The sequence below is a fragment of the Alexandromys fortis genome, unplaced genomic scaffold, assembly GCF_014885135.2.
Source record: "Alexandromys fortis isolate MF-2015 unplaced genomic scaffold, M_Fortis_MF-2015_v1.1 scaffold_99, whole genome shotgun sequence".
Lineage (NCBI taxonomy): Eukaryota > Metazoa > Chordata > Mammalia > Rodentia > Cricetidae > Alexandromys > Alexandromys fortis.
Genome location: NW_026067982.1, coordinates 4,892,345 through 4,913,602, shown reverse-complemented (window position 1 = coordinate 4,913,602; position 21,258 = coordinate 4,892,345). Strand labels below are relative to the sequence as shown.

The following is a 21,258-nucleotide window of genomic DNA, read 5'->3' as shown; positions in this document are numbered from 1 at the left end:
TGGAGTCTTCTTTAGAAGCAGCCTGCATGCTACCAGAAGTGCCTCCCATAGACCGTGCCACGGGCAGTGGTGGCACACGCCTTTAATCCCAGCACTAGGGAGGCAGATCTCTGAGTTCGAGGCCAGCCTGGTCTAAAGAGCTAGTTCCAGGACAGGCACCAAAAACTACAGAGAAACCCTGTCTCAAAAAACCTAAAGAAAACATAGACCGTGCCAGAGCTGCTTCCCTGTCTCATAAGGGGATGTAGCTTTCAATATATGGGCACCCATACAAAATCAAGTCCATCTACAGTCCAGACTACTTCCAAAGGGGAAAAAAATGACTGAAACCAGTCTCAGAAAAGCCAGCTTTATTTCTAATACTCTGATATGAACCTTTAGCGGGTACCAATAGTCACTTGCCACACTCGGACCAGGTTGTCTGTGTAACCAGCAAACAGAGTCTGTAAAAGAGAACAAGAATATGTTTATGGCATTCCCATAGGATATTCAGACATTTTAAAAGCTTCTACTTTAAAGGTTACTAAGTCTATCATCTTTCCCCAGAATCAGTGGATACCTTCATCTCATTTGTGTTGATAATTAGTTTTGTGCTTGAAGTTCTTACCTGACCATCTGCAGACCATGCCAGGGAGGTGCATTGGGGTGGCTCTGCCTTGCTGCTGGTGCTGATAACTTCTTGCTTGAGCTCATCTACAATGATCTTGCCCTCCAAATCCTGAGAACAGACCAAAACTAGGTAAGGATACCCATGACACTACAAATTATACCATGGATTTACACGGTCCTGTCTATGATCATCATCATGCTACATTTCCTTTTATGGAGCTGGCAAGGTGGCACAAGTTAAATACCTTGCTTTACAATTTTATTTTCCAGAAACTTTGAAGTTGGCCCGGCTATGGATGGACCAGTTTTCTTGCACCCACATACACAATATGCATGCGCATTGACAGTAATGAATGAACCATTCTAAGATAGCCTGCTTACATAGTTCAATTTCTAATGGATTGTATTTTTCTTTTAAGGATGTGTGAAACATTAACCCAACTCCCAATGATCTCAGGGCTGCTCAGTGGCTAAAGCCTCTAATTTGAGTGCTTAGGTGGCCAAGGTATGCCTGAGAAGATCTGATTGTACAAGTCAAGTTGATTTCTCATAAAATAGAGTACTTGCCTAGCATGTGCAAGGCCCCAGGTTAAATCCCCAATACCACCCCCGAGTAATGGCTACAGAATTTGAGGTTAGCTTGGGCTAGATACTATCCAAAATATAAAAATAAAGCTAACTAAAAAGGCACAAAAAACAGACGGGACCCGAAACAAATTTTATGGTAGTGCACACCTCTAAGGAGGCAGAGGCAGCTGTCTGTGAGCTCCACAAGGCAATCCCTAGTCTTTTAGCTGTCTAAAACTCAGAGCAAAGGACTGGTTCTAGGGATTGAATTTAGGGCTTTTGTACAACACTTAGTGCTCTACTGCCTGCTGCACACTACTGGTGGGACTATTTTGGTTATCTTCATGGTGTGCCTATAACTGTTGTCTGGTAGGTAGATGCCCAAACAGCAAGCATTACATTCAACCAACTGCTACACATAGGCATTCCCTATGTATATTCCCTTAGGCAAAAGTCAACAAGCAAATTGTCAAGAAAAAAAAAAAATCCTAACCTTGTTCAATCCGACAGCAGCTTAACAATAGAATCTACCAAGAAAGCTTGGCTTATTTATAGCAGCGAAATCAAAGTGCTTCACAACAGACCACACTTACCCAAATCTTGATACTGGGGCCAGTAGCAGCACATAGCCAGTAGCGGTTGGGGCTGAAACACAAGGCATTGATGATGTCCCCACCATCCAGTGTGTAAAGGTGCTTGCCTTCATTCAGATCCCACAGCATGGCTTGGCCATCCTGAACAGAGAGAAAAGATGAGTTAGGACAAATAAACCTAATGACTGAAGTATCTGTGTTCACGCCCTCAAGCCTTTTCCTCTAATGCAAAATACCCACACCAATTTACTTTTGAGGGAAAAGTTCTTTGGTATACAGATTTTAAGCTAATGCTTAGAAATATTCCTGCAGTCTAGCTAATCTTTTAACTGGTACATGTTATCAGATAAATGAGGCCCCAAATACCTTGCCTCCAGAAGCACAGAGAGATCCATCAGGAGAGACTGTCACTGTATTCAGGTAGCCAGTGTGGCCAATATGGTTGGTCTTCAGCTTGCAGTTAGCCAAATTCCATACCTAGGAAAAACAGGTCCATAGGTGACCAGGATTAATGTCTACCATCAATAGGAAAGGCACAACATCTTTAAAGGTATCTCTGAACAGGCTCTCCTGCAAACCCACTTAATCCCAACACTTGGGTGGCTGAGAATGGAAGAGTGCTAATGTGAGGCCTGCCTGGATGGCACATGAGCAAGAACTGGCCTCAGAAACAAACCAAATCCCTAATACACGAAGATAAACCATTAAAGAGCCAGAGTCAAGGTAATCTGCAAACCATTCCAAACTGAAGCGCATTGCTGAGAGGAATGGGAGTCTGGATTTCTAACAGCCATGCCCTTCTTGACGCTCACCTTGACCAGCTTGTCCCATCCACAGGAGACAATGATAGGGTTGCTGCTATTTGGGGAGAAGCGGACACAAGACACCCATTCTGAATGACTCTCATCCTACAGAAGATACAGGAGTAAGGTAAGAGAAAGCAGTCTTTCTGACTACAGATAAGCACCCTAAAGGAGCCAACAGCATTCTCACAGTCGTTCCCCCAGAACCCGAGCCTTTACTTCAGGACCGATACAACACAACACCCGTCAAGCCTGCTGACACGTGAGTCTCAGGATGCCTCAAGAGTCTACCCCACTCCTCATGGAGCTCAGGGCCAGGCGCAGCTCAGAAACAGCCTCTGGATTTCAGCACTGCAACTCAGATGGCATGTTGGGGTCATCACTGCTCCGCCTGGCATGTACTTAAATATACCGCAAGGAGGTAGGTGAGAGACTTAAGATCACCCAATCTTTAGAGAAGTTACTGGACACACATCTGGGTATTTGCTCATCTGCAAAGGCCTGTTCAATTAATGCCTTGGCTTGGAGTTCCATGTCGACTCTGGAGAAAAATTAATTCCAGAGTCCCTTGCCACTAATGAGTGAGCATGCATAAAAATAGTAAAAAGTAACCAAAATCCCAGAGCATGACACATCATTACATCTGCAGCCAGATGGTGGTGCACAGCTTTAATCCCAGCACCCACAAGGCAGATCTGAGGTCCTAGGCCAACCAGGATTACATAGTGATGAGCCCACCTCAACAGCAACACCCCCAAGGGGTGGGAGCCAGTCTTTAACTCCTAGGTGTAGACCTCTACCACTTTACCTGGACAGTGTACTTGCAGACCCCCAGAGTGTTCCATAATTTTATGGTCTTGTCTCGGGATCCAGAGACAATTTGCCGGTTGTCGGAAGAGAAGGCAACACTCAGCACATCCTTAGTATGGCCCACAAATCGTCTCGTGGTGGTGCCCCTAAGAGGGAGAACCTGGTCACTTTCTAGACAGATTTTACCCATTTAGTCAGACCCTTTTCTTGGCTTCATCTTTGCTCCAGCAGGCTCCATCATTCCACACAGCTCACATCACATGTGGCTTCTGTTCTATTAGCCCATGCCTGGTATGTGCCAGAGAACCCATTCAGAATTGCAGGACATGTCCTCATTCCCTTGTGGGGATTGGTTGACAATGTCTTCGTGTCATCACTAGGATCCTCTATTACACCTGCCAGATGCCCACCTCAAGATGAAACACTTTTAAATTGCCTGCTGTACCTGGTAAAAAATGCTCAACTAGACCAGTCCAGCCCCCAGCAACTCCATCTTATCCATCCTCCACAAAAGGACCAATTTCCGAGGGAGGAAGGCCACACCCTAGGGAATCTACCTCAATTTTGCCCAGCTCCCCCCTCCCCCGCAAGGTCTCAAAGCAGCTACTTGCGTTGTGAGATCCCAGAGGCGCAGTGTTCCATCCCAGGAGCCTGAGAGGGCAAACTGGCCATCAGAGGAGATAACAACATCACTAACAAAGTGTGAGTGACCTCGCAGAGCACGCTGTGGTATGCCATAGTTGGTCTCATCCCTTGTCAGCTTCCACATGATGATGGTCTTGTCTGAAAAGATTGGCAAAGAAATCCATGATGCCCCACAGCCTTACTTACATCTGGTTGGAACTGAAGCTAAAGAGGGGCTTGTTATTCCAGAATATAAAAACACACCGAGACTATGGGCACCACAACGTCCTGGGACTGAAACTTAAATTATTTAACCCCCCTAAAATTACATAATTGTGCATTGAATGTTTCGCCTACACGTATGTCTATGGCATTCTTACAAGAGGGTGTCAGCTCCCCCTTAACTAACTACAGACTGCAGTCACCATGGGGATTCTGGGAAACAAACCCTACCTAATCCCTTTTAGGAGTTAACTAGTCTTCTCTATTGCTCCAGTCCAAGGCTAACTCAGTAACTGAAGCACAATCACTTATGTGTGGGATAAGCACAAACCTGTGCCTTTCAAGGGTTGAGAGAAATGTGGTTGTAGTAGCTATGGAGGAGACATGGTCCTAGCCGGGTAAGCCTTACATTAGAGAGAATGAACATAAATTTGGGTGGGGAGATGTGGGAGGGCAAAACACGATAGAAAAGAAAATCTTGTGTGTGTGTGTGGGAAGCCTTAAAAGGGAAGAAAACCTAGGGAAGGGCTAGACTGGAGGCCTGAGGAACAAGGCAGCTCCAGTTCTCACTGCTCACGGGATCAGGGCCAAGCCGCGGCGGCTCAGAAACAGCCTCTGGATTTCAGCAAAGTAACTCAGATGGCATGTTGGGGTCATCATTGCTCCGCCGGGCTTGTACCCCCTTAACTACTTAATACATCTCCAGAAGACAAGCGAGAGACTTAAAGTCACCAATTCTTCGGAGAGTTACATGACACGTCTCGGTTTCCGTACATGTGCAGTGGTCGCCCTGGGGCACAGGTTCGGGTCCGCACGCCCCAACTCATACCTGCGTGGGGAGTGGACCAAGCCCGCCCGCCCGCGCGCCCCTTGCAAAGCCAGGCGACACGCAGTCCCCTGGACTCCCAGCGTTCCGCCCGGCATGCAGCCCGTACCTCGAGACGCAGACAGGATCATGTCCGGGAACTGCGGGGTGGTGGCGATCTGGGTTACCCAGCCGTTATGGCCTTTGAGGGTCCCACGAAGGGTCATCTGCTCGGTCATGACTGCGGCTGATGCGAGTGTCGCCGGAGCGACAAGGATGGCACTGGATAGCAAAGGGAGCCAGGCACCACAGCGGCAGCCACAGCCACCCCGCGGAGGAAAAGAAAGAGCGGCCTCCGCCGGAACCGGAAATACCCGGAGAGCAAGGCGGGGATTCCCATGATTCACTGCTGCCCGTAGATGGCGGCACCGGGTAGTGGGAGGGGCTGGGTGAGGTAAGTTGCAGTATCACCGTTTCCTCTGCCACGGAACATAATTTGGCAGCACCGTACAAATGCATTTTGAAGTCAGATGTACCAGGTTGCTAGAAAGACTCCTCGGCAGGTTAGAGCATGCTGTGGGAGCAGAAGAAGTGAGGCTACCGGCTCACTGCCACAGTGCAGCGGCTTCTCTCCTCCTCCCTTACGTGGCAGAGACGGAGCTCCGCCCTTTCCGCTTGGTAATCGGTTCCGCGGTTGTCGACACAGAGTTAAGCGATGATTTAAGTATGTTAAAGCTGGAACAGAAGGCGTGTGCCACTAAATCTGGCCTTTTTTCTTTTCTTTTCTTTTTTTTTTGGCCTTTTTTCTTTAAGGCACGGTTTCATGTAGTAAAAGCTAGTCTTAAATTGGCTTTGTAGCCAAGGGTGATTCTGATCCTGCTTCTGTCGCCCATTTCCTGGAATTATAGGCTTGAGTCGCCTGGCTAGGTTAGACAGGACGTTCTGGCTTCAGGTTTCTGAGGATTTTTGTTGGAATCCCTTTCTGTAGTTCTGACTACTCCACAGAAAAGCCTGCCAGTTTGCCCTGAAAGTGTTCCTGGAAAGGGAAGCAGAGGAACACTGATAACCTGCTAACTTGATGACCTTCCTCTCAACACTCGTTTTATATGTAGTGTCCCCCTAATGTCATAGATCTCTCCTTAAACGTACGGTTTTGTGTTTAACTTTTTGATACAGGATCTACATAGCTCAAATTAAGATCCCCGCTCCTCAGCCTTCCAAGTAACTGGGATTATAGACCTAAAACACCAGACCCTAGATATAGGTATTTGCTTTTCTATTTGTAAAATACATTGAGTTTAGTTTCTTATCTGTGAAATGATATGATAGTGTGGAGAATAAAGGAGACTACACGTAGTGTCAGAGGCCTGTAATCAAAGCACTCAGGAGACAGAGGCAGAGGATTACTGTAAATTCAAGGCCAGCCTAGTCTACACAGCAAGTTCCAGACTGGCTAGGGTCATAATAAAACCTCATATAGTGATGAGGCAAGCGGACCCCGTCCCGCCGTCTGACTAGCTTTACCTGAAATAATACAGAAACTGTATTCATTTAAAACACTGCCTGGCCCATTATCTCTAGCCTCTTCTTGGCTAACTCTCACATCTTAACCTAACAAAAGGGTGGTGGATTCTTGAGCTGGAGCTACAGGTATTTGTGAGTGCTGAACATTTTTCTTTTAAACCTTTTTTTTTTTAAAGGAGGACCTGTAGGGCCCGGGTCTGCCCCTGCTCCTGGGATTCATTTTTTTTCCTGTCTGTGTGTATGTCTGCAGGCCAGAAGAGGGCACCAGATCTCATTACAGATGAGGGTTGTGAGCCACCATGTGGTTGCTGGGAATCGAACTCTGGTCCTTTGGAAGAGCAGGCAATGCTCTTAACCTCTGAGCCATCTCTCCAGCCCCCTTTAAACATTATTGAACTGAATATTTTTTCTTTGCTACATGCATGTCTGTGTACCTCATGTCTGCCTGGTGCTCGCAGAAACCAGAAGAAGTCATACAGTCCCTTGAAACTGGAGTTACAGATGGTTGTAAGCCACATGTGGGTACTGGGAATTGAACCCTAGTCCTCTGGAAGAGCAACTAGTGCTCTTTAACTGCTGAGCTGTTTCCAGCCCACCAAAAATATCTTTGTAATAAAATGTTTCCCCAAATAAAAATTCCTTAGTTGCTCTTACTTTACAACGTTTCCAGAAGAAGCTGGAGTCCTGTGAGCTCAGAAAGTTGAGCCCTGGGTATGTAGTATAAATCAGTCAATCAATCAAGGCAATGGCAGGCATTGGAGCTCAGTCGAGAATTTTTGAGTAGCGTATACAAAACCTTGTCTTCACTCCCCAGCACTAGAAAGTAGGAAATAAATTAGACTTTTTCCTGAAATTCCATTTGAAGGAACTCAGCATTTAAGAAATATCTGAGGGGGCTCCAGATGGAGCTGGGGACTGGGGAGCTGGCTCTGAGATTGAGCATGTACAGGGCCTGATCCACATTGTATGGCTTAACTCTGTGGGCGTCTGATGGCTCTGATCTCCAAGAACACCTGCACTTGTGCACATACCACCACAAAGACACAGGCATGCGCATAATTAGAATTATATTGCTATGTAGTTCTGTCCTAGAACAAACTGAGCCAACCAAGCTGCAGTTGGACTGACAGATATGTCTGCTTCTACCTCTTGCGTGCTGGGATTAAGGACATTCACTAACATTCCCAGTAAATATCTTTAATACAAACAAACAAAAAAAGAAGTCTGGGATGTACCTCATTTGGTAGAGTACTTGTCTAGTGGGCTTGAAGCCCTGGCCTGATATCTAGCACCATGAGCTGGGCACAGTGGCACATGCCCTGCCATTCCAGTGCTTGGAGTGGGTGGGGGCATGAGGATAAGAACAGCCACATAGAAGAAGGCAGACACGTCAGAGTCCTCTGTGCCCAGCTGAAGTCAAGAACAGTATTCAGAGGCATGGTCTGGAGCGTGGACTCTGGATCAGCTCAGCAGAAGCTGCCTTTTTCTAGGAAAGAGGTGCTACTTCCCCATGACTAGAGAAAGGTCCTCCTGGGGGCAAGAGGGTTACTACAGAGGTGTTTGAGCCAGGGGCTAACACTAGGCCAGGGCTGGCATGGTTCTCCCAGGAAACAACTGGTGCCATAGCCTGCCAAACTAGAATTAAGATAGATGAGGGTTTGTGCACCCTCAGGCCCCTCAGTTTTTTAAGGGAGACAGCTGTGCAGAGGGCAGGCGCCCAGCCTCTGCCGTCCCACCGTTCATGGGACATGGGCTTACCTCTAGGTCAGGGTTTGTTCTCTAGCTCCAAGTTGGCTAGTTCTGCCATCACCACAGTTGCTAAGTGGGCCATCCATTGCCACAGGGAGCCACCAGCAAGGGCAGACAGGGAAAGGTACTGCAATTTGAAAGCCTACAAATTTTGCACGTGCTTGCTGCCTGTGGGGAAGGAGGTGTGAAACGGTAAGGAGTGACCCCTTGGGAACTTCCCAGCATGCCTTTGCAGAGCCAGTAGGTCTGGACCTCTGCTGGGCATCACTCCTGTTACAAACATGGTGGCTCGCCTCTCCCATCTCCTTAACTGACTTTTTTTTTAAAAAAAAAAAAAAAAAGACAGTAAATGAGGGCTTATAGTTAAATATCCTTGAATCTCAGAAGACTGCTATTGTGTATGAGTATGTGGTGTATGCTCACTTGTGTGGGTGTCTGTTGGAGCCTGCTCCAACAAAGTCGTCTGGGGGTATCTGGGCAGGGGCACGGGGATTAAGGAAATGACAGACTGGAAGAAACTGGGACGGAAACCATAGGATAGATTCGGGGGACTGCCAGCTTACTCTGCACAGCCCTGAGTTTATTTCAGAGCCTGCTTGTATACAAAAGCAGAACAAAGCACAGCATAGGCGGGCAGTCAGTATCTAACCACAAGACCATCTTGTCCTTGAATAAGCAGTTTCAAATTCTGTCTCAATGTTCCCAAGGGTTAGCATCAGCAGTATTTTTTCTGTTAGTGTGTTCTTTTTTTTGTGGGCAAAATGCTCTTTCCCGTGGGCTTAATCAGAACTTTCTCATGGCCCTCAAAGATGCAGGCAGAGCGAGCAAGTTTGAGCTCTAATGACTTTTAAGTCAGAATGTCCTCCAGATGGAAACCGAGTCACATGTGGGGTTACCATAGGTGTTTTGTCACTCTCGACCTTACTCCCTTGAGACAAGATCCCTCTCTGAACCTGGAACAGCAACCAGCAAGACCCTGGGATTCTCTTCTCCCCTCAGCACCGGGGTTACAGGCAGGTATAGTCTTCATCTCTCCCGATGCAATAACTTCATTTGACAGCAGTCTATTGAGCAGACCCTGAAGTGGGTGGAGGTCTGTGTGGGGGACAGAGATGAGCTGGGACAGATGTGTTCCGGAGAGGTTTCTCAGGGTCTGGAAAATGCCTTGGGTTGGGAAGGTGCTAGCGGTTAGGGAGCTCATGAGCAGAAATTCAGAACAGTGATGTATGTAAGGAAGAATTGTATCATAAAGTGTCCCCAGACACGGATGACCTCCGCTCGGGATCCAGGCCTTGGGGCCTGTAACCAGTCAAGTTGCTGTGCAAGGCTCAGAACTTCCCTAATGCTGCACGCCTGACTCCCTAAAACCTAATCTGTTCCGTAGACCTGTATCATCTCCTCCAGCAGCACTGCTTTCTGGGCTAGGTGTCAGAGACCCTGGCAGGAACTTGGTTTTCCTTCAAAATCTGGCAGGTATGTGGTTTTATTGCTGTATGGGGAGTATGAGCTCTGACTATCCCCACACAAGATCACAAGGCCGGCACATACACACCTGTGTTCGGCCTTATTGCACAGATCTGGTAGTACCTCTGTGTTCCTGGGAATACTCACACCAGGTACATATAGATGGATTTTTCTTTGGGCCACCAGCTCACAAATAACGGCATGGAGACTTATTATTAATTACGAAAGTTCACCTTAGCTTAGGTTTGTTCCTAAATAGTTCTTTTAAATTAGCCCATGTTTTTTAATCTACGTTCAGTTGCATAGCAGCTCAATAGCTCATCTCTCCATCCTGCTTTCTCTGTGCTGGCTGGAAGTCCACCTTTCTTCTTCCCAGTGTCCCCTCTGTCCCTAAAGTCCCACCTAACCCCTTCCTGTCTAGCTATTGGCTATTCAGTTCTTTATTAAGCCAATCAGAAGGTGCCTTGGCAAAAACACATCTACATAGCGTATATAAATATCTACACGTAGAGGCATAAGATAGGACATCTGGACTGCCAGGGCTGTGTGAACTAAACATAACTTGGAGGCAAAATTGAACCTCTGTATCAGCACAAACCTTTAGGTGTCATTTAGTTGTCCTGATGAACAAAGATAAGTAAGAAAGTGTCACTGCTGAGCAGGATTTGAGCTTTGATCTGAGACAGACCACGGGTATTTTTGCATCCCACAAAGGCTGTCACAGCCACCTGGGACACTTTCTCCACTACATCTAAATGTTTGGAATTCATAGTCTTGCCTCTGTGAAAGTTACTTCTCTTATACTAGAGACATATGTATCATCACATCTTCATCTTTTTCTGTGGTGCTGGGGCCCAAACCTAGGCACGAATTATTATTTTTTTATTAAAAAAAATAACTTTTGCCAGGCACTGGTGGTGCATGCCTTTAATCCCAGCATTCAGGAGGCAGAGGCAGGTGGATCGTTGTAAGTTTGATGCCAGCCTGGTCTACAGAGCGAGTTCCAGGACAAGCTCCAAAGCTACAGAGAAACCCTGTCTTCTCAAACCCCACTCCCCCTCCCCCAAAAAAAAGCTAAATAAATAAATAAATAAAAGCTTTAGAGCAACTCAAGATTCTTCTGTAATTGTGGATGATTCATTTTATAGTTTGAACATTAAAATATTCTGAAGTAGTCTTTAGGAAGACTCAGAGGGTGAAGCCTTCATCAGGAAGTAGACATTCTAAGAAGGGTTCCACAGGTAGAAAAAGGACAAGCATCCAAGCATTGTCAAAACCAAACACCGCCACAAAGTTGACTCTAGAGTTCGGTGCTGCCACCTAGTGTCCACTCTGGTTCACACTTTAGCTCTGTAAATTGAGCACAAAATTTTGTCTCGTGTGTGTGTGTGTGTGTGTGTGTGTGTGTGTGTGTGTGTGTGTGTACATGCATGTGTGTTCAAATGACAAAGTGCAAGAGTCGGCTCTACTTCTTTCACCACGTGGGAGGTACCTGGGGATCAGACTCAGGTCTCAGTCTTGACAGCAAGCACCATCACCCACTGAGCCCTGTTCTCAGACCTCGTTTAATTTTTAGTTTAGTATGACTAGGACATTGTAGAAGGAAAAATTGGTTTCCTCAAATTGTCTCAAGCCTCAACATAAGTGCTATGGCATGTATATTCTGCTGCATTGATGAATTTTTTTTTTTTGTTTTTTGTTTTTTTTTTTGTTTTTTGCGAGACAGGGTTTCCCTGTGTAACAATCCTAGCTGTCCTGGAACTAGCTCTTGTAGACCAGGTTGGCCTCGAACTCACAGGGATTCACATGCCTCTGCCTCCTGAGTGCTGGGATTAAAGGCGTGCACCACCACCGCCTGGTGTCATTGACGATTGTAATGAGATATTTTCATTATTTTTTGATGTGGGATCTCACTTTGTATTTTTGGCTTGCCTGGAACCCACAGGAACCCATCTGCTTGTGCTTCCCCAGTTTGGGATTAAAGGTGTGTGACACGGCCCAGCGGAGTAGGTGCAGAATTTTAAAATGATTCTCAACCTTAGCCTTTTTTTGTCATTTTTTATAATTTTATATTTTTTGAGAGTTTCAAACATGCATGCAATGTATTTTGATCAAGTCCACTTCCCATCCCTCCCTCCAATTCCTTCTCTGTCCGATAGATTTCATGTAATGTGTAAATTTTCTTTTAAAACCATCGAGTAGGGCTGGAGAGATGGCTGAGTTTAAGAGCACCGGCTGCTCTTCCAGAGAGGTCTTGAGTTCAATACCCAGCAACCACACAGTGGGCTCACAACCATCTGTAATGAGATCTGGTGTCCTCTTCTAGTGTGTACATGTTAGCAGAACATTGTATGCATAATACATAAGTTAAAAAATATTTTACAAAATTGAGTGAGGGGGCTGGAGAGATGGCTCCGCAGTTGAGAGCCCTGACTGCTCTTCTGTAGGACCTGAGTTTGATTCCCAGCACCCACATGCCAGTTCACAACGATCCTACAATTCTACGGCAGCTTTTTCTGATTTCTGTGAGCATCTGGCACTCAAGTGGTGCAAAGATGCCCAAACAGGTGAAGCACCCCATACATAAACACTTAGCTCACTTAGTGTTGCCAGTATGTGCATGAGTGTAGGATCATCCACTGGAGCCTCGCAAGGGCTGCATCCCCCAAAGAAATCTGACTGTCCCTTTTCCAGCAGCCAACTGCAGATTGCCTTTAGTCAAGGGTGGAGCTTCCTGACCTCCTCCAGGCTGGGATCTTGTCTGGCTTGATCTTGTGGAGAGCCCACAAGTGTTCACGTGTGCAATAGCCTTGTTGGATTCAGAAAACACCGTGTTGCCGTAGCCATCCATTGCCTCTGGCTCCTCTAATCCTTTTCTCTCCTCTTCCATTGATAATCCTTGAGCCTTGGAGGAGGGGGTTTGATGTACACGTCCCATTCAGTGCTCAGCCTGCAAATTGACTAGCTTTGGGTCTCTGTTAATAACCATCTACGGCAAAAAGCAGCTTCTCTGATGGGGATTGAGTAATGCACTCATCTCTAGGGATAACATAGGAATCATTTCAATCCTATGTCCGTTTGTCAGAGCAACAGTCGTAGGCTTTCTCCTGGGGACCACGTCCTTCCTAACCATGGGTCCTTGACACCACCAGTGGAGCCAGGCATGAATTCTGTCTCGTGGAGCAGGCCTTCAATTCAATCGGAAGTGGTGACTCCCACAACATTGCGGCCACCGCTGCACCAGTGGGCATATCTAACCAGACTGATTTTGTGTCTCAGTCGTTCACAGCAGCCACACCTGGGGAGACTGATGCTTGCTTTCCTAGGGATCTCGTTTGAGCCTCTTAGGAAAGCTATGGGGCAGTTGCTGGTATTCCATTTACTTTTTTTTTTTTTTATAATTTTATTTAACTATTTCATGTGAGTTGGTGTAAAGGTGTCAGATTCCCTGGGACTGGAGTTACAGACAGTTGTGAGCTGCCATGTGGGTGCTGGGAATTGAACCCAGATCCTCTGAAAGAGGAGCCAGTGCTCTTAACTTCTGAGCCACCTCTCCAGCCCCCTCCATTTACTTTTTAAAAAAATGAGATGTGGACAGTTATGTGACATCCCCGAGGCCATGCGCTTAGTAAATCATGAAGGTTTTTATGCAGGCCGCTTCACTCCATAGTCTCTGCTCTCAGACCCATGTACCCTAGTTTAGTACTTTTTAGTTAAAATATTGGAACCTAGATATGTATGACACAAGTACAGGTTTAATTAGATATTTAGATCGTATGATGACACTTGGGTGGTAGTTTATGTGTCTTTTTTTTCTTTTTCTTTTTCTTTTTTTTCTGAGACAGGGTCTTACTTTGGAGCCCTGGCTGGCTTGGAACTTACTGTGTGGATCAGGCTGGCCAAATACTCAGATAGCTAACTGCCTGCCTTTGCCTCCTGACTTTGGAGATTAAAGGTGTAAAGATGACTCAGTTTTTTAATTAGTTAAACCTATGAAAAAGTTACACATTTTCACAGATATCCTATATAAAATACCATTTTTTTTAAAGAATTAATTTGCAGCTGGGTGGGCAGAAGCAGGCAGATCTCTGTGAGTTCAAGGCCAACCTGGTTTACCGAGTGAGTTCTAGGACAGGCTCCAAAACTACAGAGAAACCCTGTCTGGGGGAAAAAAAAAAGAAAGAAAAGAAAAGTATTCATTTCTGAGCCAGGCGGTAGTGGCACACACCTTTAATCCCAGCACTTGGGAGGCAGAGGGAGGCAGATCTGTGTGAGTTAGGGGTCAGCCTGGTCTACAAGAGCTAGTTCCAGGACAGGTTCCAAAGCTACAGAGCAACCTGGACTCGAAAAAAAGTCTTCATTTCTGAGTTCTTTTAATGTTATTTATTTTCCTTTATGTGTCTGTATGTGTCCATACACAATGGAGATCAGAAGACTCAGAAGAAAGCATTGAATCCTCTGGAACTGGAGTTAGGGGCAGTTGAGAGAGGCTCTGTGGGTGCTGGGAAACAAACCAGAGCCCTCTGCAAGAGCTGCAAGTTCTTTTAACCCCTGCGCCATCTTCCCAGTCACTGAGTGCTTGTAATATTAGGATCCAGTCAGAACGGGATTGCTCCGCTGGTCAGGCTTGGGACCTACAGATCAGCCTTTTCTTCTAATTCTCTTGTTCTCTCCCCTCTGGGTTTGCCTTAGGGGGAGGCTGGTGCCTGAAAAGCCTCTGTTACCATAGCAAAGGCCGATTCTGGCCTCAGAGAGGCTCATGGCCACTCCTGTGTGAAGCTGGAGGAAAGACCCTGTCTTGTGTCTGAGGTATTGTCTATCATGACTAAAAGCAACTTAGGGAGGAAAAGGTTTATTTCAGCTTACAAGCCTTGTTTCACGCTCCATCACTGAGGGAAAGAAAATTCCTCACCTGCTCGCCTGCACGCAGATCTTATGGGGGCACTTTCTCAACGGACGTTCCCTCTCTCCAGGTGACTCTAGCTCGCTCCAGTTGACAGAAAACTAGTCAGCATAGGCTCTCAAGATGATGCCTGCGGAAGCCAGGAGATGTGTCCAGCGGTGTCACAGCCAGATCGCTGTCCACACTCTTTGATAGGGGCTCTGACTCCACAGTGCTGGTCTGCTCTTCACTTTCTTAACTGCAAAGACATCAAAGACAATGTGGTTTTTTTTTTTTTTTTTTTTTTTTGATTTGTCGTTGAGTTCCTGAAAGTGTACTTAACTGCCAGTTTAATTTTTTAAAAAGTACTTATTTTTAAAAAGTACAAGTATGGGTGTTTTGCCTTCATGTGTGTCTGTGCACCCTGTGTGGAGAGGGCATTGGATCCTCTGGAATGGGAAGAAATGATTTGTGAGTCATCTTGTGGGTGCTGGGGAGGAACAAATGGTGCTCTTAACCGCTGAGCCTTCATTCCAGTCCATACACACAAACATACACACACACATATTACATATATATAGATATTTGGTTTTTCTTTTCTTTCTTTCTTTCTTTCTTTCTTTCTTTCTTTTTTTTTTTTTTTTTTTTTTTTTTGAGACAGGGTTTCTCTGTAGCTTTGGTTACTGTCCTGGAACTAGCTCTTGTAGACCAGGCTGGCCTCGAACTCACAGAGATCAGCCTACCTCTGCCTCCTGAATGATGGGATTAAAGGCGTGTGCCACCACCGCCCAATTTATATTTGTTCTTTTTTTTTTTTTAAACAGTTGTGTGTGTGTGTGTGTGTGTGTGTGTGTGTGTGTGTGGTTGTTTCTAGCCAACCATCCTGAAACTTACACCGTAGACCAGGCTGGCCTTGAACCCAGAGACCCACCGTCTCTGCCTCACCAGTGCAGGGATTAAAGGAGTGCACCATCATGCCTGGCTCCAATCCCCAATTTTAATTTATTTCTCTATTGTGTGTGTGTGTGGACCAACCAGGGAGTGTGTGTGCAGGTCAGAGGAGAGTTAGTTCTCTTCTTTCATTATTTGAGTCTCAGGCTAGGACTTTGCTTGGCAGGCTTGTGGCAAGGCAAGGTAGAAACCGGCTGGGCCATCTCACCAGTCCCAGACGCAAGTTTATATAATTTTTTGAAAAGCTTTGCTCACTGTCTGTGTTGGGCATATGCGTAGGCCTGTGCAGTTGGAACCCCAAGGCGGCTGGAAACAGAGCAGAAGCCCTAATTAGGGTCACGGTCTTGAGTAGCTGTTGGCGGGACGGTCAACTTTCCTAGTTTTGTCCTGCAGGTGGCAGAGTTGGGACAGGAATCAAATAGAACACCAGGACAAAAATACTCGTCCCAATTTCCTTATCCCTTGGGATCAGGGGACGTGGTAGAGAAAGTGAGGGAGCTTTGTGGTGTTTCGCTGTAAGGTTTTTAAGGCACTTAACAACTCTTGTTTTTTCTTTAGTATTGCCATGGGCGATTGGGTGAGGGATGGTATCTTCCTTTACTTCCTTTGGCAGTGACTTGAAATTATAGGCGTTTTTAGGTACAGTAATTTCAGACTACAGAAATGCTTTAATTTTGAAAATTCTCTTCTGTTAAAGAAATTGCATGTTCATATTTTCTACTAAGAGGAGATTGCTTTTCTGCAGTTTGAATATCTTTAGGATTAATTCATTTTTTTAAGGCAACAATCAATTGTGGAGAAAGGATGCGAATCAACCTCAGCCTTGCATTTTATTAATTGATTGATAGGTGTGTGTGTGTGTGTGTGTGTGTGTGTGAAACAGTGCACATATGGAGGTCAGAGAACAACCTTCAGTAGTTAGTTCTCACCTACAACCTTGTGGGTTCCAGGGATAAAACTTAGGTCATCAGTCTTGGTGACAAATACCTTTATCCACTGAGGTATCTCACAGGCCAGGCCTTGCATTCTGATTATACACACACACACACACACACACACACACACACACATGTTTATGTATACATACACGCACACACACATATATCTGCATGTGTGTCTATGCTTCTAAGTGCTAATGCCAGAGGCGTTGGAGCCCCTGGAGCTGGAGTTAATAAACTCAGATCCTCTGGAAGAGCTGTGAACCACTGAGCATCTCCCCAACTCCACCACTAGGTGGTGCTCATTTCTTATTCATATCAAATAGTATTCAACTCTGCTGGCCCTCTTTGATACTCCTTTTCATTGATAAGAAGCACTCTACAGCCCTAGTCAAATGTACATCACACTTTTGTATAGAAAGGAAGAATCTGGGGGCTGGAGAGATGGTTCAGCAGTTACGAGCTCTGGCTGCTCTTCCATAGATCCCAGGAACCACATGATGGCCCCCAACCATCTGTAATGAGATCTGGCGCCCTCTTCTGACCTGCAGGCATACATGCAGACAGAACACTGTATACATAATCTTTCAAGGAAAAATCTGGTTCCTTACTTGTTAATGTTGACTTCTGGGTCCACTACTGTTGTGATCCGCTAGGCCTTCTGACAGGCTAGTTCTGGAAATATACTGTTCAAGCAAGCACTTCCAGGTGATGACGAGGGGCAGCACCCCACTCTGGGAACATTCTGGTGAGGAATGCAATTATGGTGCCATGTTTGAAGATGGATTAATAGCCACTGCTTACTGGGACCTCATTATTTGCTGAGCTCCACGCTAGTGTTTTATTAAGATGCAATTCTTCACGCCGTGAGGCAGATGCACTGTTTTACCACTTTAAACGGGGAGAGAGTGAAGCACACAGGATTCAAGTGATTGCCACAGAGTCACGCAGCATGTAAATATTGCCACTGTGATTTAAATTAGGTTTCCATAGTGGCTGGGTCTGCATTCCTAACAAATGCACAGGTGGGTTTGGGGACTTTTCCCAGCTAAGGTGGAAAGGCCTGAGGACTCTGTGCACTAAGCCAAGCTTCAGGGTAGGTTCCTCCTGGGGCCTGAGCTGCACAGCAGCATGAAGTCACAGAGACTGCACTGGAGAAGGGAAAGGTGGCGTTTATTCCCGGTCTTGTGTATTCTTTTTGTTTTTTGTTTTTGAGACAGGGTTTCTCTGTAGCTTTGGAGCCTGTCCTGGAACTAGCTCTTGTAGACCAGGCTGGCCTCGAACTCACAGAGATCCACCTGCCTCTGCCTCCCAAATGCTAGGATTAAAGGTGTGCGCCCCCACCACCCGGCATATTTATTATTCTTTAACGCAGTCTTCAAATACTTCAGATTTCTTTCTTTCATTTTCAGAGTCAGGATAGACTTAAGCTTGTTGCTGAGTGGATTACATTGAGGAATCACACTAGAAAGCTCAGTGATGATTGGCTGATTGGCTGGTGAGCATGAAAGACCTGGATAAATCTAGACCCCCTCCCCCCCCCAGCAGGAAAAAAATAGAGCCAAAAATCTAAGCAGGGAGAGAAAAATCAGGAATCTAGGATTAGCTGGTTCAGTTTCAGGAACTAGCTGAAGATAAAGTTAGATTGTAATCCTGAGAATAATCTTGAGAAACAGGGAGTTGCCCCCTTGTGATTATCATTGGTCTTTTCAGAATTTTCTATGATGCCCTCCCTACCCCTTTGGATTACTGGGCTGTGGTTTCTTCCCTTAAAAACCCCTTCTCCCAGTTACTCGGGGTCGAACTCCTCCCCTGCGTGGGTTATGAGTCTCGGCCCCAGTGCACTGGTTCCTGTCTTGTTTTTGTCGTATAAACCTCTAGTGATTGCAGCAAGGATGGTCTCTCGTGAGTTACTGGGGGGGTCGTGTTATCCCGAGACTTGCTTGAGAGTCTCCCCACACCGGGGGTCTTTCAAACATGCCTAAATCACCTGAGGGGTCAGGTGACCAAATGGAGCAGTCATAGCGACCCCAAAAGTCCCCTCTATGCTCAGTCAACTCCCCTTTGTGTATGCCCTAAGCGTAGCTATTATCATTTCTTTCTTTTGAGATAAGGTCTCACTATGTAAGTCTAGTCATCCTGGTACTTGCTATGTAGTCAAGTCTGGCCTGGGACTCACTGAGAGCTCCCTGCCTCTGCCTGCAGATTGCTGTGTTTAAATACATGTGTAACCATGCCTGTCTGTGACTCTTGATCTCTAACAAAAGGTGATTTGTTTTTTTTAAAGGCAGGTAGATTTTGTTTTGTTCATCCTCACGTTATTCTCTGGGCACCCATTATATGCCTGCTGCTGAGGACAGAGAACAAACACAGTTAACCACCGAGTGGAGTCCATTTTTGACCCGGAAGACAGACTAAAAATCAGCTGTACAAAGTGATGATTGTGCCTGTGTGTCGCAAACCTGGAAGGATGGGAGACTGGGCAGTTATATTTCCTTAAAGAGGTACAACGATGGTTGGAGAGATGGCACAGACTGCTCTTTCAAAGGACCCAGACTTAATTAATTCCTAAGCGTCCTCATCTGGTGGCTCACAACCACCAGCCACTCCAGCTGGAAGGGGAATCTTCCGCCCTCTGCTGGCCTCCATAGGCACTGCCCATAATTAAAAAAACCAAAATAACAAGAGATGCAGTGAGATTTTTTATAGGGTGATGTCATGACTTCTCCACTCCTTCACGAGGCCTGTGTGCAATGTACTATGGCATACACTTGACCTTTGGAGATGATTGTGTTTACACAATCCACGCAGGACTCCCTCCATCCAAGGAGAAAGAAGTGTGACACACCCTGCAGACATTGCCAAAGAAAACGGATCTGTTTCTCTGTAAACGTTGAAGTGTAATCAGATCTATTCCCTGCATTTGGTCTTAATGAACAGAGAGGTTGCACGACCAATTTTAGCTGACTAAAAGGGGCTGGTTGGCACATGTGTTTCTAAAGCAGGAAATGTTTTTTTGGAGTTGGGTGAGCACCCAGACAGATTCCAAAGCAGGAGAAGGTGACACTAAGGGAACATTAAAACATTCAGGGCTGAGTGTCTGGACTTGGTAATTGTACAGGATCAGGTTTATATTTTTATGAGTATCTACAATGTCTCAGTCTCAGTAGTCCAGGCTGGCCTTGAACTCACGACTGAGCCAAGAATGGCCTTGAACTTCTAGTCCTGCTTCTGCTAGCACTGGGATTCTAGGCGTGTGTCAGCTGGGATTCTAGGTGTGTGTCAGCTGGGATTCTAAGCGTGTGTCATCACACTTGCTTTATATGGTGCTCAGGACTAAGCCCAGGGCTCCGTCGCGCACGCCAGGTGAGCATCCTACCAGTTAAGCTTCATCCCAGCCCGAAACTCTATTCTTAAACCAGCCTACTATGAATCTTTCAATGTGTAATTTAGAATATGTCTGTTATGATACTGTAGGTACATTGAATGAAGGAGGAGATATTGGCAGGTGAATTATACTTCTGCACTAAAATAAAACATTTTAAACATTTCTCCATTAGAGACTTGAATGAATCATCATTTTTCACTTATGGCCTAAGAATGGTCATAAAAATTTCACTTTGGAAAGCAGGGATGGCAATATTCCTGTCAAAGGAAGCAGAATTTAAAGAAAGAGTATCACGCGAACCCAAAAGTGTTGTTTAATGTACACGAGGAAGAATGCATTCTGGAGTTAATTTGAGAAAATGTCTACATCCCTTGAAGATCAGCTCCACGAATGCTGAGAGCCCACGGTGGGCTCCAGGGTGAGCTATCTCAATGCTGATGATGTAAGCCTTGCTTGCCTGGGCTCCAGGGTGAGCTATCTCGATGCTGATGATGTAAGTCTTGCTTGCCACAGAGTCTTCCTCATTTCTCTCCTGTATCCATGCTCTTTGCAACCTGGCTCTGCAGCTCTTTTAACTAGGAGGGTGGAGTCTCTGAAACTAGGCTTTTTTTTCTTTAAAAAACATTTTTAGTGACTTATTTTTATTTTATGTGCATTGGTGTTTTCCTGCATGTATGTCTGGGTGAGGGTGTCAGATTTCTTGGAACTGTAGTTACAGATAGTTGTGAACTGTTATGTTGGTGTTGGGAATGAACCCCACTTCTCTGGAAGAGCAGCCAGTGCTCTTAACATCTGAGCCATCTCTCCATTCCCTCTTGTAGCTTTTATTTTTTATTTTTTTTATTTTTTGAGACAGAGTTTCTCCTCTGTGTAGTCCTAGCTGTCCTAGGACTTGCTCTGTAGTCCTGGTTGGCCTTGAACTCAGAGATCTGCCTGCCTTTGGCTCCCAAGTGCTGGAATTAAAGCCATGTGCCACCACCACCACTTTTGTGGCTGTTTTAGCAAACAAAATGTATTACAGATGATTGTTGCCAGTTTCCAGTCAAGGAATGACTTAGAAAATAGGCATTATTTGTTAAAGAATGAACAATCACTTTTACTTATTTTTATTTTTATTTATTTTTTTTCAAGACAGGGTTTCTTTGTAGCTTTGGGGCCTATCCTGGAACTAGCTCTTGTAGACCAGGCTGGCCTCAAACTCACAGAGATCCACCTGTCTCTGCCTCCCAAGTGCTGGGATTAAAGGTGTGCGCCACCACCACCTGGCAAAACAGTCACTTTTTTTTTTTAAAATATTTTTCTATTTATTTATTTATTTATTTATTTATT

General features: G+C 45.6%; 1 protein-coding gene and 3 non-coding genes across 4 annotated transcripts; all 4 read right to left on the bottom strand.

Moving 5' to 3' along the window:
* Positions 1–335: 335 nt before the first annotated feature.
* Rack1 (receptor for activated C kinase 1) lies at positions 336–5,394 on the bottom strand. The gene is made up of 8 exons (XM_050158600.1): positions 5,164–5,394; positions 3,994–4,165; positions 3,381–3,528; positions 2,582–2,677; positions 2,136–2,246; positions 1,770–1,910; positions 608–718; positions 336–443 (listed from the first exon to the last, which is right to left on the bottom strand). The coding sequence occupies exons 1-8, from the start codon at positions 5,270–5,272 to the stop codon at positions 378–380; spliced, it is 954 nt and encodes a 317-aa protein (XP_050014557.1). The 5' UTR covers positions 5,273–5,394; the 3' UTR covers positions 336–377.
* LOC126511492 (small nucleolar RNA SNORD95) lies at positions 2,894–2,961 on the bottom strand. Its single transcript, XR_007594702.1, has one exon. It is a non-coding gene; the product is annotated as a small nucleolar RNA SNORD95 (small nucleolar RNA).
* On the bottom strand, positions 3,687–3,766 carry LOC126511491 (small nucleolar RNA SNORD96 family). The gene has a single exon (XR_007594701.1). It is a non-coding gene; the product is annotated as a small nucleolar RNA SNORD96 family (small nucleolar RNA).
* Positions 4,827–4,894, bottom strand: LOC126511493 (small nucleolar RNA SNORD95). Its single transcript, XR_007594703.1, has one exon. It is a non-coding gene; the product is annotated as a small nucleolar RNA SNORD95 (small nucleolar RNA).
* Positions 5,395–21,258: the final 15,864 nt, after the last annotated feature.

Bases quoted from the DNA above. Each gene is read 5' to 3' on its own strand.
- Rack1 (XM_050158600.1), bottom strand. From the start codon at position 5,272: ATGACCGAGCAGATGACCCTTCGTGGGACCCTCAAAGGCCATAACGGC. The intron at 2,678-3,380 runs GTAAAGTGGTAG...TATCTTCTGTAG, and splicing joins TCTGCAAGTACACTGTCCAG to GATGAGAGTCATTCAGAATG. The intron at 719-1,769 runs GTAAGTGTGGTC...GTCTGTTCTCAG, and splicing joins GCCCCAGTATCAAGATTTGG to GATTTGGAGGGCAAGATCAT.